Here is a 19,000-nt window from a genome sequence, read left to right as displayed (position 1 = left end):
AGGGTCCTGAGAGCCGCAGGTCCACTGGACAGATGTCCCAGGACTGGGGTCACATCCCCTGCCAGTGCAACCTGGGCCAGGTGGCTGGCCACCTGGGGTGGAGATCAGGGGATCACAAAGAGGTCACAGCATAGCAGGGTATTTAGCACCGTGTTGTCAGAATAGGTCAAGGATCTCAGGGGAAGAATAGAGATAGCAGCCTCTGAACAAGAGGTGTGAAGGAGCTGAAGGGCATGGGGGTGGGGTGTGGATCACCTCCTGTACACTGGCCTCCAGACCGTGAAGTCTCTGTTTCACCACCTGCAGCTCTTGCTCTGCAGCCCTTGCATGAGTTCCCGCCTCAGCCAGCACTCCCTCCAAATCCAACGCTTGGTGCAGAGCCCTGGCTGTACCCACCCTGAAGGATGCAGGCAATCAGTCTGGCATTCCCTTCCTCCCCACCCTCTGACCTCTACCACCAGCCTCCTGGCCCCTCACCTGGTCTGCTGTGCCCAATGGAGGACACCTTCAGCTTTGGGCAACTCCTGACCCTCGGCATCTGGTGCAGGGAGGGCACCCTGGATCTGATCCAGCAGGAAGGCAAGGCCCGCTGCCCCATCTTGGGGGACGGGCACCACCAGCCCACGCCATGCCACCAGCTCTATGCTCACAGCATCCGCACCTTCAGCTGTGGGGATGGAGGTAAGGATCCTGGACGTGAACTCTGATCCCTGACTCAATGAGCCTTGACCCTAACCTCTCACTGACCCTGCCTCTGATATGACTATACTGTGTGCTAGAGACTGTGTGCATGCTCAGTCATGTCCAGTTCTTTGTGACCCCATGGACTGGAGCCCGCCAGGCTCCTCTGTCCCTGGGATTCCCCAGGCAAGAATACTGGAATGGGTTGCCATTTCCTCCTCCAAGGGATCTTCTCAACTCAGGGACTGAACCCATGTCTCCTGCACTGGCAGGTGAATTCTTTACCACTGAGCCATCTGGGAAGCTCATGCTAGACGCTTCCAACAGCCAATTGTTACATTTTCAGGAATTATATTAAGCACTTGTTAAATAATGTGTGTGTGTGTGTGTGTATGTGTGTGTTCAGTCACTCAGTCTTGCCCAACTCTTTGTGATCCCTATGGACTGTGGCCCACCAGGCTCCTCTGTCCATGGGATTTCCCAGGCAAGAATACTGGAGTGGGCTGCCATTTCCTCCTCCAGTTGTTAAATAATAGGTAGGCTGATATCAGTCATGATGGGAATTACTCATACCATGGAAATTGACAAACGTTACAAATCAAGTCCTCCTGACCCCTAGGTCTAACCTGTTCAAGATTCGCTAGCACACTAATGCTCCCACTGGACCCCTGGTCAGCCCTGACAAGTTTTCCTCATTCTAGGAGTATCCTAGCAGGGTCCTGGAGACCCACCTGCCCCTGCCCTCAGCAGTGAACAGACATATAACCAGCAGACATGTACCCAAGAGGAAATGCTGGATGGTTTGCACAGTTGCTTGCACACGAGCCACGGTGGCCACGCCCCAGGGCCCCCTTGCACGATGCCACGTCTCCCAGGCCTGGATTCCTGTGGAGCTTGCAGTGGCCTGGGTCTGCCGTAGCTGGTAGGGGTGGGCCATATATGGAATGTGTCTCTTGTGAGCCCATGGCCAAGGCATCGTACCCTGTGACTCCCCCAGGCCCCCCTCCACAGACCCCACAGCTCTGTACCAGATGCTGGCACTGCTCCAAGGTGATGAATGCTATGTCCAGGCTATGGGAGGAGTTACGGGAGGCAATGAGAGCCCACTGGGAGGTAGGCAGGGCCCCAGGGCAAGAGGAAACACCAGAGGGCACAGGAACACGGGCCAGCCCAGGTCCCTGACCCCTGCATCCCTGCCAACAAGATCAGGGTCCCAGTGAGGAATTTATGTCCTGGATCTCGAATGGCCCTACATTCAGTTTAGCCCCAGGAGAGAGTCCTCTCCTTGGCAAAACATCCCCCAGTGACCCATATTTCCACCCACCACTCCAGCTTTCTCTAGCAGTCCCAGAAGCCGAGGGCTCAGCCTCTGGACCCTGTCGACCAGCCCCTTCAATTTCAGTCGCAACACAGCTGGCCCTTTGGGCCGGCCCGTTGCCCACAGTAGCTGCTCTGTCCACCGCCGGACCTCCTGGGCCTGTCCCAGGAGGCTTTCTGGTCCTCCAAGTGTGGCCACGACCTGGACTGTACGCAGGGCCTCTTGAGAAAGCAGGGCAGCTGAGGAGACCTGGGCCTTAGCATCTGTAGGGGATGGGAATGACAGAGGGGTGGTTCGGGGCTCCACTGGCTGAGGTGGGGTCCATCAGCCTCCTGGGCCCCCCAGATACATAAGCAAAGGCACCTATTCCCTTCCTCCTGGCCCAGCCTTGCCCCCACCCTCACCTGTGGCTCATCTACCTTGGCCTCACCTTGGGCTCCCATGGCCTTCCTGGGCCAGGCCAGGCCCTTGACACAGTCTAACTCCCGGAATAATTCTTCCAGATGTTCACACTGTCCCCTAACCCATGAGTCTCTCTCTGCCACAACCTGTGCTGTGAACCACAGTGTCTGGGCCAATGTGGTTCTTTCTGTCCTGTGGGACAATGGAATATCAGCCTGGCCAGAGATGCCCTTTTGCCCCTGTCTCCTCACTCCAGCGGACTCACCTCACTCACGAACCCAGGACTCAGATAGCCAGCCAGAGACCGTCTGAGTCCCTGACCCTGGGAGGCCAGCTGGAGCCCTCCTCCCTAATGACCCCAGACCCCTTGCCTGAGTCCGGTGATCCACTCTGTAAGTTGTCGCAGGGGACCTCTGGTGGGGGAAGGCGATTCCAGGAGTGTCTGGGCCTGCTGGAGTTTACCCTCCAGGGCCTGCAGCTGATCTCCCCGGAGCCCAGCACCCCAGCCAGGCATGCCCTGTCGCAGGGCGGCCACCTCATGGACCATGGTGTCCAGATGCAGCTGGAGGGGAGCCAGGCGTTGGTCCCAGGAGGCGAAGCAGGGAGGGCAGGACGTGCAGTGTGGGAAGCCGCCTGTGGAGCCACGGGCACACGCCTGGCACCTCGGCCCTGAGATGCCCTCTCGGCAGCGGCAGGTGCCTGTGTGCGGGTCACAGCTGGGCGAGATGGAGCCCTGGGGGTCACAGGCACAGGCTGTGCCAAGAGACAGGGTCAGCGCAGAGAGCAGGTGGCGCTCACCCCAGCCCCGCCCCCACCAAGCCTGGAAGAGGAAAACTGCCCTGTGTGAGCGTGGTGGTCTCTCCTAAGCCACTGCTCGGACGGCCAAGAGTACTGGCATCTACCCCGGCCAAGGGGCCATCCCAAGTGGCTGCCTTTGGGCAGGAAGACAGCCTGGGGCTCCAAGGGCTCTGCAGCCCAGGCTGGGGTCAGCTCGGGTCAAGACTGGCAGGTGAGGTCAGGAGAGAACCACCCAGCATGTCTGCTCCACAGACCCACCTGACATAGCCTTGCCTACACTCTTTCCCTATAGCTGTTTTCATGACTATTACTTTAAGTTTTGGAGGAAACAGCCATGAACACGTTGTGCACTCCCTCAGGTCAAGCCCAGGGTTCCCCTGCCCCTGCCACCCCACCCCAAGGGCCCTGTCAGGATGGCCTCACCCCTGGTGGTGGTGGAGCGTGTGAACCAGTGCGCCCCGCTCACCTCTGCACTCCTGCTCCGGGTCACCCCAGTACCCATCCCGACACCAGGAGCACGTGCGGCCCCCAAATCCTGCCCGGCAGGGGCACTGACCCGTGACCTGAGGGAAAAGAGTGTGGCCAGTCAGTGAAACAACGAGGGAGGGAGAAGGGCAAGAGGGCCCAGAGCAGCACACTGGTGCCGCCCCTCAGCCCTGTCCCAGCCTGGCAGTATCCACACTTGTGCTTGGCCGCAGGCTCCTCCCCTCCTTCTGCCTCTGGTCTGAGCCCCAGGCCAGCCCCCACTTTCCCACCGTCCCCCGACAGGCCCTCTGGGTTCTCAGCTCCTGACAGGCCCCTGTGTGTCCCGAGTCAAGCGCCCCGCTGTCTGCATGCCCTCTGACTCCCTGACTCCCACCCTGTCCGCACCAGGGACCCGAGAACACACTTCAGACCTTATCTCCTTCAGGCACCAAATGAATGGGGTTGGACCTGTGTGGTCTCAGGTTTGCTCACAGCTCACATCACATGAGAGCACAGACACACAGCTGTTCGCAGCCCTGCACACCTCTGTGTTAACACTCACACTGGCCCTAAATCACACCGTGTCACAGGCATGGACATGCACTCACACCCGGCCACAGCTACGTGCCACGCACAACACGGGCTGACTCACTGGGTGACACCCCGGCTGCAAAGAGTGTCGGGCGTGGCAGCTGCAGGGCTCACAGCCCCGGGGTCCCCCGAGGTTCCAGAAGAGGGGGGCACAGCGGCTACAGTCCCGCCCCAGTGTGTGGGGGCGGCAGGGGCACTGCCCACTGACCGGGTCACAGAAGCAGGCTTCAGCCTCAGGTGGGCACCTCACAGGGCTGGTGCCCCGGGGGTCACAGCTGCAGCCTGGGGACAGGAAGGGCTTGACAGGGGCTGAAGAATGCGAATCCACCCCTCCCCCACCTTGGGACGCCCTCACCCACCCCACCCACAAACTCACGCCGGCAGCCCCCTGGGCGCAGGGCACTGCCGTGGAAGCCAGGCCGGCAGTGGGCACAGCCAGCGCCGTGGCTGTGGTGCAGACAGCGCTGGCAATGTCCGCTGTGGGGGTCACAGGCGGCTGGGTCACGGGGATCAACATTGTTGTTGCACTGGCAGGGCCGGCAGGGACTCCTTCTGGGGTCATCTCCAGGCCAGGGGCGCCCAAAGTAGCCAGGGGAGCAGCGGTCACAGCGGGGTCCTGGAGTGGATGGAAGTGAGAGGGGGTTATATTAGGCGTCTTCCTATACCTTCGGGGCCTCTGGGTCCCACTTAACCAGCCAAAAAGTCTGCCATCCGGCCAGAAGAGCAGAGGATAGGATAGGCACACTGTGGCCCATCTTCTTGGCCTACAAGTTCTCCGCCTCTAATGCATTAAGAATGGGAACTCCTGGGACTTCCCAGGTGGTCCAATGGTAAAGGATTCACCTTCCAATGCAGGGGACGCGGGTTCAATCCCTGATCGGGGAACTAAGATTCTATATGCCCCATGGCAATTAAGCCCACGCGCCACAACTAGAAAAGCCTGCTCACTGCACCTACTGAGCCTGTGCATCACGACAAAGACCCAGCACAGCCAGAAAAAAAGAATGGGAACTCCTTGAAGAGAGGAGCCCAGCCTGTAGCTCAAACACACATGTGGCACTGGCAGAGATTTGCTTTGTGGACCTAACAGGACTGTGAACAAGTGAGCGGGGCCGTGGGTTGGTCACTGCCAACCGTGCCTCACCTGTATAGCCGGGGGCACAGAGGCACAGGACATGTCCACTGGTGCTGTCCACATGGCAGGAGGTCCCATGATAGAGGCCTGAGCCAGGGTGCCCAGGACAGGGGCAGGGCTGGCACCGCTGGCCTGAGCCCAGGGTGGGGTCTCCATAGTAGCCGTCCAAGCACCTGGGGGCAGTGGCATGTGGAGCGGGGACCTAGCCCCTCATCCTGACCCCTCCCCAACCCTTCCAGGGCAGCCTCACCTCTCACAATGCCGGCCTGTGGTGGCTCCGCGGCAGTCCTGGCAGACGCCTGTGAATGGGTGGCACAACTCGGCGTGTCCATTGCAGGCACAGGGCTGGCAGCGTGGGAAGCCCCACCGGCCAGAGAGGCAGCGGTCACAGCGGCGACCAGCGCAGCCTGCCCGACACGTGCACTGCCCACTCGTAGGGTTACAGACGGCACTGGCAGCCCCCTCGGGGTGGCAGCGGCACTCTGGGAAGTGACAGGGCGATCAAGCCACGTAGAGAAATGACATGCTGGTCCCAGACCCCACACCCAGGGCCCTGAAAGCTCACCACGGCATCCGGTGGGCCTGAGGCCAAATGTCCCAGGCAAGCAGCGGTCACAGGTACGACCTGTGATGTTAGGGCGGCAGGGGCACTGCCCCCCCAGTGGGGCACACTCGGTGCTCAGTGAACCCTGCAGGTGGCACTCACACACTGGCAGGAGAAATGGCAAGATCAGATGAACCCTGCGGGGCCCACCGCAACCCCCATCCTCCAGTCCCCCTCCAGCCATGGCCACACGCTCACCGAGGCCACCTCCATGGAGCAGGGCTGAGATGCTGCAGGCGAGGTGGGCGCAGGCCTCAGGCATGCTTTGGGGTGGGCTCACCCTCGCTGCCTCCAGGCAGCCCGCCTCATGGAGCTCCTGCAAGCGCCCCAGGGCCCCCGGGTCCACGGACCTCAGTCCAGGCAACTCTCCAACCCGCGGCAGGAGCACGACCTAGTAGGAGGGTAGAGGGTGGAGGGCAGAGCGCAGTAAACCCCATCCCACTTACTCACACCTGCGCTGGAACTTCCATTTGTACACACGTTGGCCTTCACACCCCCTTCCTGCCGCTTTCCTGTTTCTGAGTCTATTTCTCTTTCCTCTCCAGTGGCCCCAGGGATTCCCTGGTGGCTGAGACAGCAAAGAATCTGCCCACAATGCAAGAGATCAGGGTTCGATCTCTGGGTCAGGAAGATCCCCTGGAGTAGGGAACGGCTACCCACTCCAGTATTCTTGCCTGGAGAATTCCATGGGGTTGCAGAGTTGAATATGACTGAGAGACTCACACACACACACATCAGTGGCCCCAAACCAATCTAGGCAATGCCACCCTCACTCCGAATCACTGCATCAGCCACCCTCTAACAGTGTCTTCCCTGCTCCAATCCCTTCCAGGGCTCCCAGTTCCCCAGGACAAGCCCCTCCTCTGGCCCACAAGGTCCTGTGAGGCCTGGTGCCTGCCTGGCTGACCTGCCCTTGGCACATGCGTTTCCCCCTGCCTGGATCCTCCTCCCTCCCTCTCTCCACCTACCTCAGGCCTCTTGGTGCAACTCTAGGCCTCCATGACTCCCTGTCCCTGGGCCCGCTGCACCCACACTGTCCTGCTATAACTTGTGTCTCCCCCAGATGTGGCGGGGAGCCCCTAGGATCTCACTGAATCCAGGAGAATCGTGCCCCCCTCGGGTCTCCGCCCCTCCTTGGTCCGCCACAGCCGCAGGGTCACGGAGTAGCGTGTTCCAGGTTCAAAGCAGAACGGTCTGGAAAGAACCACGGCTCTGCAAGGACCAGGGAGAGGAGTAAGGGTGGGCTGAGGAGGTCATGATCACGCGGTCCAGGAACGCTCCATTTCCACTGTGCAGACGTGGGGTCCGGTGTTTCATCATACAAGCAGTGAAGAAAGATCAAGGTGGAACTAAACCCTGCCCTGTTTTACATTAGGTCCCTGTTTTGAATGTTCTATGACATGTTAGCTTCCCTGGTGGCTCAGTGGTAAAGAACCTGCATTGGCAGGCGACGCGGGTTTGATCCCTGGACTGGGAAGATCTCCCGGAGGAGGGCATGGCAACCCACTCCAGTATTCTTGCCTGGAGAATTCCACGGACAGAGGAACCTGGCGGGCTACAGTCTATGGGATTGCAAAAGAGTCGGACACGATTTATCAACTAAACATGTAACATGTTGGGTGTTTCCCACTTCGTTTGGGTATTGCTTCAGATGTGTTGGCTACTAATAGAGTCTTGGTTTGGGAGTCACAGGGTTCCCCCTACCTGCGTGCATGGGTCAAGGTCGCCTGGAACAGCTGCTCTGAGGGCAACGGAAGGGCACAGCGGGTACTGCGGGGCTGTGACTGGGCACGGACCCGGACTAATGCCTGCCACACTTCAGGTGCCTAGGATCAGGAGCCAGCAGTCAAGAAGCTGCCCCAACCCACCACCTGGCACCACCCACCTACCTGCCTGGCAACCATGCCACTGACCTCGGTCTCATAGCGTAGGACGATGTCATAGTCCAGGGCGCGAGGCACTGTCGGTGCCAGCAGAGAGAGGCCAGCCCCGTCCACCACACGTGCGAAGCCTGAGCCCCTCCCCAGTGCAAAGCCAGCTCCCTGATGCAGGGGCAGGGGCTTCCCTGGGGTCTGGATGCGAGACACAGACTCCTAGGCCCAGACCATTCCAGGACCGAGAACACTCAGGATTCAGGTTCCCATTCCTCTAAGATCCCAGTGACCCACAGCCCCAGGGCTTGGGCCCCTCCCTACTAAGACCTAGTGACCTATGACCCAACCCTGCCCCTCGGAGTCCTTACCCTGGGCAGCTGGTGGCTGTACCAGGCTTGCCTGGCACGTTGGAGGGCACAGCGAGGGTCACGCTGTCTCCAAAGTCGGGGCCCGAGCCAACCAGAGGAGGTCCCTGGGGCTGGTGTACAGTAGGGGGGAGCAGGCCAGGGGGCTCCCTGGGGGCAAGTCAATTGTCAGTGTCCTCCCATACTGTTCTGGCTGGGGATTTTTTTTTTCTTTTGGCCACAGCTTGCAACTTGTGGAATCTTACTTCCCCGAGCAGGGATTGAACCCACCACCCTCAGCAGTGAGAGCTCAAAGTTCTAACCACTGGACCACCAGGGAAAACCTGTCGTGGGAGTATGTTCCCACTCTGTTCAAGTCACCAAACTTCCAACCATGCTGATTCCACCCCTACCTGGACCTGCCTCACCTTCCTAACCCTGTCCGGCCTCTTATTCCAACTAGCTCTCTCTGGACGTGCTCTCCCTGCCCTGAGCCCCAAGGTGTGAGCTTTGATTTCCCCCTGCCCCTGCTGGACACTCACAGGCAGCCGGGGGTCAGCAGGCTGGAGACTGTGGCCATGCTCTGCTTCAGCAGTGGCCTGGTCGAGGGTGGCACAGAAGTACCCAGACTGGAGTTCCTGGCAGCGGCGGCCATGCAGGTGGGGGCGGCAGAGGCAGAGGCCCTGCCCTGCAGAACACCTGGGCCAGAGTGGGGATGGGGATGGGACACAGTTGACTCCCCAGCCCCCCCCCGCTGGACCCAGACCCCCAGGCCCTGCCCTGTACCTGTTGCTGTAGGCACCCCCAAAGTCACAGTCACAGGGCCGACAGCCTAGAGAGTCACTGCTTAGACCCCAGAACTCAGGCTGTAAAAGAGGAAGGTGGGTGGAGGAAGGAGAGGAAGATGTGGGCAAGGAAAAGACCATCGGGAGCCTGGGGCTAAAAGTATATGGGGACCAGTCATAGGAAGAAGCTGGTGGGGGAGCTCAGGGCTTGAATGCTCTTCTGTGTCCATCTTGGAAGGCTAGAGGGGCCCTTGGTGGACTCCTGCACGGCTCCACAGAGGGGAGGTAAAGGTAAGAGGAGGAGGACACAACCAGGAGTAAAATAAAAGTTAAAGGACTTGTAACGTTCAAGGAGAGGCAAGAAGGGGATGCTCCGAGTGCCCCTTCAACCTCTTTTACTGTGAAACACCTTTAAACTCGGCGCACCATACTTCTGCCACTCCTTTTAACTGCTTTTCTTTCTTCTGTTACCAAAGCTCCCCCGTGCTGGCTCAGCTAGCCAAGGTGGCGCTGACTCTGGTGACCAGGTCAGGAAGTGGCACCGACCCACCTTCAAGGCTCAGTCTGCAGTCACACTTGTTACAGCCTGGTACTTGCCAGCTTCTAGAAGCTCAGCACCCCAATTCAAGGTCAGATCAGAAGCAGGGGGGTGGGGGGGTCAAGCCTCACCAGACAGCGGCTGCAGTCCCGTCCAGAGACAAAGCGTTTGCAGTGACAGGCACCGCTGGATGGATCACAGGCCTGAGTGCTGGGGACCCGGCCCCGGGCGTTGCACCTGCAGGCTAGGGCACACAGCTGTCAGGGTGCTTCGGGACTGCTGTGGGGGCCGGGGTGCTATTAGGGCAGTAACTGGGGACAGAGCAAGGAGGATCTGGGGATGGGGGTCACGCTGAGGGTCACTCACGCTGGCAGCCTTCTGACTGGGTGAGGCTCAGGCCATAGTGACCTGGCCGGCAGGAGTCACAGCGCTGGCCCCAGACGTGAACTTTGCAGCGACACTGCCCAGAGAGGAGACCCCGGGTGGCGTCTGTGTAGGCATCACACAAACCTCCTTCCAGGGCACCCATAGGGTCGCAGTCACAGGCTGGGTCAGGAGTCAGAAGTGGGGACAGAGTCAGGTCAGAGGTCATGTGAAGTTTAAGGATCAGGGTCACAACTGGGATCGGGGATTGGAGGGCTCACGTTTGCAGGAGTGAAGGGAGCGGGGGTCCTCCAGGGGGTCCCGGTGGAAGAAGGGCTGGCAGAGCTCACAGTGGCGCCCAGCCGTGTTGTGTTGACATGCATCGCACACACCTCCACTCACGTTGCCAGATGCGAGATACAGGGCCATGTCAAAGTGACAACTGCGGGCGTGCCCATGGCACTCGCATTCTGGAGCAGGGCAAAGAAGGTGGGCATGGAGTGGGCTGACCCATGGCAGGTGTGGCCAGACAGAGCGGGGCATGGCACCTACCCTGGCAGGTGTGGGGGTACCCAGGCTCTGCTGCCTGCCACGGGCGGTCCTGGTACAGGCCCTGGCAGCGTTCACAGTGGGTACCAGTGGTGTGGTGGCGGCAGACACAATGGCCATGCACCTAACAGGGATGAGGGCAAGATGAGTCGGCCCTGGTCCCCTGGCTTACCCTCCCACCAGCCACTGGTGCCCCTCCGGGAGTACTTACCATGCCTTCCACGCTGGGTGGGGACCCAGGTGCGGGCCTGCACTCGGAGGCATGGCCGTGGCACAGGCAGCTGCCTCCAATCACTAGCTCATAGAGAGCATAGTAGTAGAAGGGGTGGCCCTTGAGGCCCCTCAGGGGCCTATCACCCAGTGTGTGCAGCTTGGAGAAGTTCACACGGAGGTTAGTCACACGCAGGAGTTCTGGAGACAAATGGAGAGCCCTCAGGTGCACAGAGGTTGTGATCCCTCTATGCCCAAGGTGGAGGAGGCATTGTGGGGGGTTTCTCCCCTCTCTACATCACTGAAGCCACCTCCTCCAGCACCTGCACTGTGCGATTCTCCCACCCCAACCCCCTGAGTATACCGTTTTAGGATGACCACATCCCAGTGGCGATTATCCCACCTCTGAGCTGCGTCAGACCTGCCATCACCCCGGGGCTGAGACAGGCACACCCCACTGCTCCCTGGACACCCCTTTCCAGTACTGCTAGATACAGGAAACCTGCTTCCCCAGTGCAGTAAAGGACCCCATTCCCCAGCCTGTCACTAGACTCAGAGATCAGCTCTTCACCCAGCCAAACCACTTGAGGTATGTGTACTTATTGACTGCCCATCTTATTTGTTAAGTGAGCTCCAAGACAGTTACCCTGTTTATCCACTCCACTGAGCACTGCCCAGAAGATGCCAGGCCCACAGTGGGGCTCCACGGGTCCACGGCCCCCTTTCTCTACACAGCTTAACTCAGTTACCAAGCCAAGGCCACCTCCTGTATCTCTTTGCCAGAAGTCCCTTTTCTTCTGATCAGAGGAACACGCTCTAGGCCTTAGAAGGGTGAAAGGTGTGTGTGCACATGCATGCCCAATAGCTGGTAATAATCTAAGTCAAGGTGGGTGGAGATCGTAGAACATAGAGAAAAAGCTACTTTGGGGTTTGTCGTCCTGTTCTGGCCCTCTCCTGGCCTGGTTCTGGGCTGCCCTGCTGGGTTGTTACGTTTCTCTTGTCCTTTAACAAGATTTATTTCACAAGGAAGAGATCCCACCCAGAGACGCGCTGGTGCCACCTGGTGGCAGCTTCCGGAATGCAGTAAACTAAGGCGGGGTGGGAGGGCAGACTGGACCATGAAGGGGCTGTGATGGGGAACAGGACACTGGCTCACAGTTTATGGGGTACAGTGTGATACAAGTAGAGGTGGGGGATAAAGATTGGTCTGGCAGGGCCAGGAGTGATGGGGACCACAGTAGGGCCTCCTCACAAAGGACTTCAGTGATGGGGCAGAAATATAAACTGCTAGCGTGCTGGTCCCTATGCATTGGGCACAGGTATGGGGAGCAGTAACGGGACATGCACGGGGAGCCCTAACAGGGGCCACAGTAAAGGACCAGGATGCGGCAAGGCTGGGAAACAATCGCTGGGGGGCTGAGCTGGTTTGCCTGCCGCTCTGCCCCACTAGTGCACAAACTTGGGCAGGATCTCTCCTCCCACAGGTAGGTTTCTGGTTTTCCTGACACACAAGGAATCCAGGACTGACCGTGGGATAGTTACCCTGAATCTCCGCATTGTTTGTGTTCTCCGCCAGAAAGGTTGGGTCCAGAACTTGGAAAATTACCTGGGAAGAAGCAAGCCTGAGCCTCTGGCTTCATGCCAGGGCCCCACCCTCCTTCCTCTGGGCCTGACCTCTCCCTCAGTGGCAGGCTCGATGTCTGAGTAACGCTGGTCACAGACGAGGTCACTGACTCTGCGGCCAGGGGCAGGAGGGATCCCAGGAAAGAGGCCTGAGCAGTTGTGGGCAAAGTAGCGGAACACATGCCAGGAGTGGCCATGGTCCACTGAGCGCTCAAGGAGCAGAGCTGCTGGGCGGAATGTCTGGGGACAAGAGGGGGTCCTTGGGTCACCAGGGGTACCCATCAGTGGTGGCCATCGGGTCAGGATCAGGAGGCAGAGAATAAGACTTCAGGGTGGGGCACTGGGTCACCTTAAAAGTCATGATGAGGTGGGTAAAGTAAAAGGCATCTTCTAGGTCCAACTGGATGGTGACATTCTCAACACCTGTAACCACAAGGGCTGCTCAGTGGCCAGGCCTTGACCCGAGCCCAGACCTGCACACAGGGGCACACGAGGACCCTCACCACTCTCTGCTTGCCACCAGGTCTTTTTGCCATCAGGGTCACTCCGGGAGACCACATTCTCAATGCCATGGCTTTTCCCGTCCCGAGAATCACAAAAGCAGCAATTCTCCGAGTCCTGGAGAGGCGCCTGAGGAGAGTTACTCGTTGGAAAGTGCATGGTTGGCCTCTACCCTCCTCCAAAACTTCACAGCAATGACCTGAACTCCCGCAGGAGCTGAACTTGTCCAAAAAACCCAAAGATACCACCTCCAGAGGCCATACCCTTCTCCCTACCTGTAGTTTACTGACAACACAGTAGAGTTCAGGGCCATGGAGGCCACAGGTGGATGAGGTTTGAAGGCTCTGGCCACGGCCAATAACCAGATTGCCAGTAGGTGGGTGGCAGTTGCCACCTGAGCAGCCGGGCGGAGGCATCATGTCTGGTACCTCCTGGGCACTTGTTCTGGGAGCTGGGACTTGGAGGTGGCAGGGTCTGAGTAGAGATCCTAGGGGTACCCTCCCCCCACCTCACCCCATCCCCCAGGAAAGCCTGGTGATTTCTCCTCCCCCTCCAAAAGGCTCTCAGGGAAAAAGACCATCTCTCACCCATGGGTGGCAGCAGCAGCAGCAGCAGGGCTAAGAGAAGGGGGCCTAGCCCGGCTGGGGCTCCTGGGCAGTGGGAGCCAGAATCAGGCCTGAGAAAGAGGATGAAGAGTGGGCCCCTAGCTGGGCCGTCCCCAGGATCTGAGTGCAGCCCTCAGTCCCATCCCTGTACTCACATGGTAGCTGAACGCAAGGCTATCAGAGCCAGGGAGCATGCAGGGTGGGGCCACGGCGCAGCTGGGAGCAGGGAGGTCCCCAGAGCCGGAGAAACCAAGGGAGGCCGTGGCTGGGGACAGGATATTAATGGCGGCCACCAGATGCAGACGGAAGGTGGGGAGGGCGAGAGGCACACAGAGCTTCTCCGCCATCCAACGCAGCTGGCGCTAGTGGGGCCACGGTTCAGACTAACCCGCAGGGGCAGAAAAGACCTGATTCTCATTCAAATGAGCTTCCACCCCAGCCCTGAAAGGCTGTTCTCCAGGAGCCTCTGGGGAATGTGTCCCCCTCCCCACCAGCCCCAGACGCTGCCTTTCAGGCTGGGCAGCCAGTGAAGGGCTGGCAGATGGGCAGGGAGCTAGTTTTGTCCAGGGCCCAGGGCCCTGCCCCCTCTCCAAAGCAGACAGAACCAATAATGTCTGAAACACACAAGCCCCTGTTGGAAAACGTGCTCAGACTGGACCTGGAAACGGAGCACTTGGAACCCAGGCAGAGTGCACGGAGAGGCAGTGTGCAAACTCTCCAGGCTCAGCAATCGCAGCACTCCACCCACCCAAGAGTGTCCTGGTCAGTGAGGAGACTCTGGCCCTACAACCCAGAGCCACCCTGACCTCTGACTCAACCCCCAACCCCTTGCCACCAACTGGGGAAATTCAAGCTAGACCCTCTCCAGGAAGGAGCAGAACGGAGAACAGGCAGAAGTACGTCAGCCCATTTAGGCCTGGCCCTGCCCCAGACAAGGCCCGACAAGGCCCCAAGGTTTCAGCCACAGTAGCCAAGGCCAGCTGTCTGCACCGCCCCTTCCCTGGCCTAAAAACCTGTGGCTGCAAGCTGCCCCACGTAGCCACCTGCTGTCCTCCTCCAAGGGACCTATCTGGGCAACACACCAGGGCAGCCCCAAGGGAAGGTGTCCCACTTGAGTGGCTTGGCCGCCCCCCTTTCACTCACACCCACAACGTTCCCCAGGCTACCAGGCTCCTCTCTGGCATCCTTGTTCATGGGGCTACTTTTCCTATCCGCTCAAGCTGGCCTCCCAGCAGCCACATATGCGAAAAAGACCACAAAGGGCAGGCGGGGAGACTGGAAGGTGGAAAGGTATAAAACGTGATAGGTGGACAGCAGACATACAACTTGAAGAATAAATCACAGTGTGCTGCGCCATGAGACCGCCCCTCCCGTCTGCCCGCCCACCCCACCTCCTCCAGTCTCTGCAAGGAGGTCAGTGGCCCTCAGGGCCCTGGAGAGGCACCCGGAGTCCTCGGGCTTGTGGAATCCATGTGCATTGCACACTGTGTCACTGGCCACACACACAACAGGGCTTGGTTTCCCCAAACGTCGCTGTGTCAAGGAGTCAGGGTGCTGAGTGTGGTGGCAAAGGCTGCAGTCGTATTACAGGGGAAAGGTTCACACAGAGGATCTGCTGAGCCTGCTGCCGCACCTCGTCGTCTGAGGCCAGTCTGTCCACCTTGATGGCCCTGAACTTCAGCAGCCTTGCCGTTCCAGGTCCGAGCTGCACCTTAGGGGATCGGGGCCCAAGCCGTGTTCTCTTCCGGGGAGAAAGGTCCTTTGCTTCCTCTGTTCTTTTCCTCTTCTGCCCCACAGTCTCAGGGCAGCTTTTCCGGCTCCTCCTTGCAGTCCTGCCCTGAATAGACCCTTTTGGCCTGCCCCTGCCCCTGGGCTGGGTCCGAGCCACCTTTGCCTTGGCTCGCATGGCCTTGGCCTTGGCCCTGGCCTGCACTGCTTTGGCCTTGGCCCTGGCCTGCACTGCTCTGGCCTTGATCCGAGCTGCCTTAGCCTTGGCCCTGGCCCGCACAGCCTTGGCTTTGGCCCGGGCCTGGGTGGCTGTGGCCTGTGTTTGAGCCACCTTGGCCTGGGCACGGGCAGCTTTGGCCTGAGCTGCTTTGGTGCCCAGAGCACCGCCATCTTTCACTCGTGGGCCACCGAGAGACCCAGTGATTTTGCAGGTCTTGCTCTGGAGCCCAGAGCCTTGTCGGGGTCCAGACCTGGGGCCTCTTCGAGCCAGACACTTGGAGCCCTTGCTTGTGGCTTTTCTGGGAGCTTTGAGCTGGGCATTCCCCAGCCTCTTCCCTGGACCTTTCCTCACCTTCAGGGGGGAGTCCCCGAGTGACAGGTGCAGTGATTGCGCCTTGCGTTTGGCACCCAAGCAGGCCACAGGGGTTTTGATGGGAACTAGGGCCTCAAGGACAACGGAGAGTCGCATGGCAGGGTAAACACCTGGATAGAGGTGGGTGGGAAAGCCCACCGCCGCACCCTGGGCACGGCCGGCACTTGATTGCTTCAGGGAGCTCAGCAGCAGGTTGGTGGTAGCATGCTTGGCGAGGCCTGGGGTAGACGCTTTGGCCAGCCTGCCAGACAGTGGCATGGGGAGCAGCGTGGCCCGGCCCGCAGGCAGCCGCACGGCAGTTTGGGGAGCACTGGCTGGAGGTGATGCGGCAGCTGGGGTGGGGGCACGAGCCTGAAGTTTTGTCTGGCTTGGGGGGTTGGCTGTGCACGAACTATAGCCATAGACATCGCCGCTGCGCAGGATGGTAGGCTGGAAGCCATCATCCCGCAGGCCCTGCAGGAAGGCCACAAGCTGGGCCTCAGTGGCACTGAGATCCTGGCTCATGGGGTTGAAGACAAGCAGCGCTTCCTCCAAGGCCTTCTTCCCCGCCGTGGAGATCCGTGACCAGGAGTGCACAGCTTTCTCCTCCACATGCTGCACCACCACGCTCATGGCATTAGGCACTACAGGTCTGCCTGGGGATCCACAAACAAGCAGCTGGCACCTCCAAGGCAAGAGGAAGAGAGTCAAGAAGGGCACCACGAGAGGGGCCAGGACAGACAGGTCAATCAGGGCCAGCATTCATAATAATATCCATGGACACACAGGGGCCTGGTCAGAGTGAGACAAACACTCAATGGAGCAAAACCTCAAGCTTTTCCACCTACCAAGGTGAAGCGTGTGTTGGGAGGTAGGTGGTGAACTCATATGGGTCAAACAGTTTCTTCAGAATACATGCCCATAATCAGAGCCATCCAACCTACTGCTGGGCCCTTGGAAAGATCTGAGTTTGGCCAAAATCCTAGTACTAAACTCAACACTGGGAATACAGGCAAATACCTCTGTCTGCCAGGAGCCCTGTATAGAAGGCAAGATACAGATACCCTTAAGGTTCTTGGGACACACATCGGCATACAGCTCGGCTTGCCAACGGAAGGATTCCCAAGAGGAATACCCATGTGGCATGTGAGTGATGAACATGAAAGGACCACGTGGAGATGGTACAAAAAGGGGAACAGCCAATGCAATGGCTCCGAAATGAGAAAGAGTAGGGCAAACCTGCTATGACTTGAATCTGTGGTCAGGGCTGGGAGGGTCAGCTGGAAAAAGCAGTGAAAGCAGTGCAGTTCAAGCTTTGAACGCTGCCTGAATGTCAGCCTAAAGGCCCAGACTTACACCCCAAATTCATGACCATTTCTGGCTTTCAGAGTTCCCAGCCAAGGCACTCAGAGGTACAATTCCTAGCACTAGAGCCATGGAGAGCAACCCCAGAGAAACAGCCAGCCTCTCCTTCAACAGAAAGGAAAAAGATGATGAGTAGCAGGTACTAATAAATTATCTCTAGACAATCAAAGGACTTGAGTTTGAGCAAGCTTCTGAAGATGAAGGACAGGGAAGCCCGGCGTGCTGCAGTCCATGAGGTCTCAAAGAATTGGACACGACTGACTGAAAAACATCTAGACAATCAGGCAGCCTGGGGCCAGGCAGCCAGACCAAGAGCACAAAGTCTGACAGTGGGAGCCACAGACTCCAAGTAAGATGCTTAATAAAGTGGGCCCAAGAGATCTGATACTGCCCATTTGGAGCTTCTGGCAAGAACCAAGTTGTCCCAGGCTTCTCTGAAGAAGCTGCAGGCCGTCAATCAGGACTAATAATCTAGCCCAATCCGGCACTGAGGGGTCCCAGAGGCAGCTCCGCAGCTGCATAGGAGCATTAAAAGATCAGCTGGGATCAGGCAGGTCTCTGGAGCCAGGAGGTGCGTCTGTGCAGCTTCCTCCTCCACCCTAATGGAGCAGAAGTTTCAGAACTCCCTGGAGGAAGTGCCCTGGGGCCCTTTGTTTGGAAATATTCTTGGATCCTCAGGTGTCTCAGGCACTTCCCCTCTCCGGAGGCCATTCTCCAAGTACAGTCCTTGCACATGACTTTGGTTCTTTTATTACCCCACCCCCACCCCCGCCAAGGAGGGTAGTTCCCAGAACGGTGAACTGTACAATAAGGATGTTGGGGGTAAATTGGGGTTCTTCCGCCCAGGTTGGCCAGGGCCCTTGGGAGGGGTCTTCTGGGCTTTCCAAGAGGTTCCGGAAAACAGAGGCTGCAGCCCGACCCCTGACTTCTCAACTATCCCTGGGGCCGGCAGGAGAAACTGATGACAATTGCGGGACGAGAGCAGCCCCAACCAAGCGGAACCAGGGTAGGGAAGATCAGGGGCCTCAGGTTGGGAGTCCGCGTTCCTGGTGCCCAAGCCGAGAGTTGACGCGGGGGACCTTGGAGGCAGCGAAATGTACGGGTAGGCAGTGGGAGCCCGACCGGGTCGCACAGCCCGAGGGTGGGGTCTCTGGGCACGGGGTGGGGGGGTGTCTCATCCCGGCCGCCGGAGGGCGCTGGTCCCGAAAGAGCCGGCCACCCGGCCCACCGCCCTGCCGCCTCGTGGACGGCCCCTCCGCGGCGTGGCTAGGCCCACGGCCCCAACCTACCGGCGACGCCGCGGGGACCCAGGACGCGCCTCTGCACCGCCTTCGCTGATCCAACATGGCCGCCTGCTGCGCACCGGAAGTCACCGCGCTTCCGCTTCCGGGACCTGGCCCGCCCTAATGACCCTTGACCCCCCGAGACCCCGTTTCCCCCAAAGTCTAGGGGCCGGAGGAATAGGAACCAGAGACGACTTCCTGGAGGAGGTGGCAGCAGGGACCGCTCTAAACCTTTGGGAGCCTGTGCAGGAGTGTGAGGGGCAGAGGTGCTTTTAGAAGCCTATGGGCAGTCACAGAGGGTGTCTGGATGCTTCATCTGGGCACTGGTTAATAGCCCTCCTCATTCCCCATAAAACCCCAGGATCCTCTGGCTACTCTATGTTTCTCTGCCTATACAGAGGGGTCTGGGCACCCCTAAAGAGAACAACAGTCCATCCTAGGCCTAATCTTGTGCCCCTAAGCACCTCAGGGCCTCAGCCCTGGTGGTTGGGGTCCTTTGTGCCTTTAAGCATAGCCAATATATCCAGCAGGAAATGCAAACTCTCCTGCTCCTCTAGTCAATGCTTCTAGTCCCCTTGTGTTGGTAGAGAGAAGGAAATTGTGGGCTCTCAAAGGCCAGGGTCTCAGAGGGTGCAATCAGGAAGTCCCACCTTAGCACTCTCAGTCC

General features: G+C 59.1%; 3 protein-coding genes across 3 annotated transcripts; all 3 read right to left on the bottom strand.

Annotated features, from left to right (window-relative positions):
* Positions 1–1,273: 1,273 nt before the first annotated feature.
* LOC129635064 (laminin subunit beta-2-like) lies at positions 1,274–4,772 on the bottom strand. Its single transcript, XM_055557690.1, has 3 exons — positions 4,317–4,772; positions 3,666–3,762; positions 1,274–3,154 (listed from the first exon to the last, which is right to left on the bottom strand). Exons 1-3 carry the CDS (start codon positions 4,770–4,772, stop codon positions 2,751–2,753), a joined length of 957 nt encoding a protein of 318 aa, XP_055413665.1. The 3' UTR covers positions 1,274–2,750.
* An 86-nt stretch (positions 4,773–4,858) lies between these two features.
* On the bottom strand, positions 4,859–14,544 carry LOC129635063 (laminin subunit beta-2-like). The gene is made up of 17 exons (XM_055557688.1): positions 13,057–14,544; positions 12,784–12,898; positions 12,630–12,703; positions 12,332–12,520; positions 12,200–12,263; positions 10,659–10,858; positions 10,451–10,571; positions 10,180–10,368; positions 9,902–10,081; positions 9,667–9,779; positions 8,999–9,078; positions 8,755–8,911; positions 6,193–6,385; positions 5,956–6,099; positions 5,641–5,872; positions 5,390–5,563; positions 4,859–4,871 (listed from the first exon to the last, which is right to left on the bottom strand). Exons 1-17 carry the CDS (start codon positions 13,198–13,200, stop codon positions 4,859–4,861), a joined length of 2,382 nt encoding a protein of 793 aa, XP_055413663.1. The 5' UTR covers positions 13,201–14,544.
* A 115-nt stretch (positions 14,545–14,659) lies between these two features.
* CCDC71 (coiled-coil domain containing 71) lies at positions 14,660–18,432 on the bottom strand. The gene is made up of 2 exons (XM_055557806.1): positions 18,340–18,432; positions 14,660–16,370 (listed from the first exon to the last, which is right to left on the bottom strand). Exon 2 carries the CDS (start codon positions 16,316–16,318, stop codon positions 14,933–14,935), a length of 1,386 nt encoding a protein of 461 aa, XP_055413781.1. The 5' UTR covers positions 16,319–16,370; positions 18,340–18,432; the 3' UTR covers positions 14,660–14,932.
* Positions 18,433–19,000: the final 568 nt, after the last annotated feature.

This window comes from Bubalus kerabau, chromosome 20 (assembly GCF_029407905.1).
Source record: "Bubalus kerabau isolate K-KA32 ecotype Philippines breed swamp buffalo chromosome 20, PCC_UOA_SB_1v2, whole genome shotgun sequence".
Classification (NCBI taxonomy): domain Eukaryota; kingdom Metazoa; phylum Chordata; class Mammalia; order Artiodactyla; family Bovidae; genus Bubalus; species Bubalus kerabau.
This window is presented reverse-complemented; position numbering and strand designations above follow the sequence as displayed.

Excerpts from the sequence above, each read along its gene's own strand:
- LOC129635063 (XM_055557688.1), bottom strand. The coding sequence starts at position 13,200 with ATGATGCCTCCGCCCGGCTGCTCAGGTGGCAACTGCCACCCACCTACT. Across the intron at positions 12,264-12,331 it reads AGCCTGCCACTGAGGGAGAG|GTAATTTTCCAAGTTCTGGA; the intron begins GTCAGGCCCAGA and ends GCTTCTTCCCAG. Across the intron at positions 5,873-5,955 it reads CAGGCCCACCGGATGCCGTG|AGTGCCGCTGCCACCCCGAG; the intron begins GTGAGCTTTCAG and ends GTCACTTCCCAG.
- CCDC71 (XM_055557806.1), bottom strand. The coding sequence starts at position 16,318 with ATGAGCGTGGTGGTGCAGCATGTGGAGGAGAAAGCTGTGCACTCCTGG.
- LOC129635064 (XM_055557690.1), bottom strand. The coding sequence starts at position 4,772 with ATGTTGATCCCCGTGACCCAGCCGCCTGTGACCCCCACAGCGGACATT. Across the intron at positions 3,763-4,316 it reads TGCAGCCGGGGTGTCACCCA|GTCACGGGTCAGTGCCCCTG; the intron begins GTGAGTCAGCCC and ends CTTTTCCCTCAG. Across the intron at positions 3,155-3,665 it reads CCCGGAGCAGGAGTGCAGAG|CCTGTGCCTGTGACCCCCAG; the intron begins GTGAGCGGGGCG and ends CTCTTGGCACAG.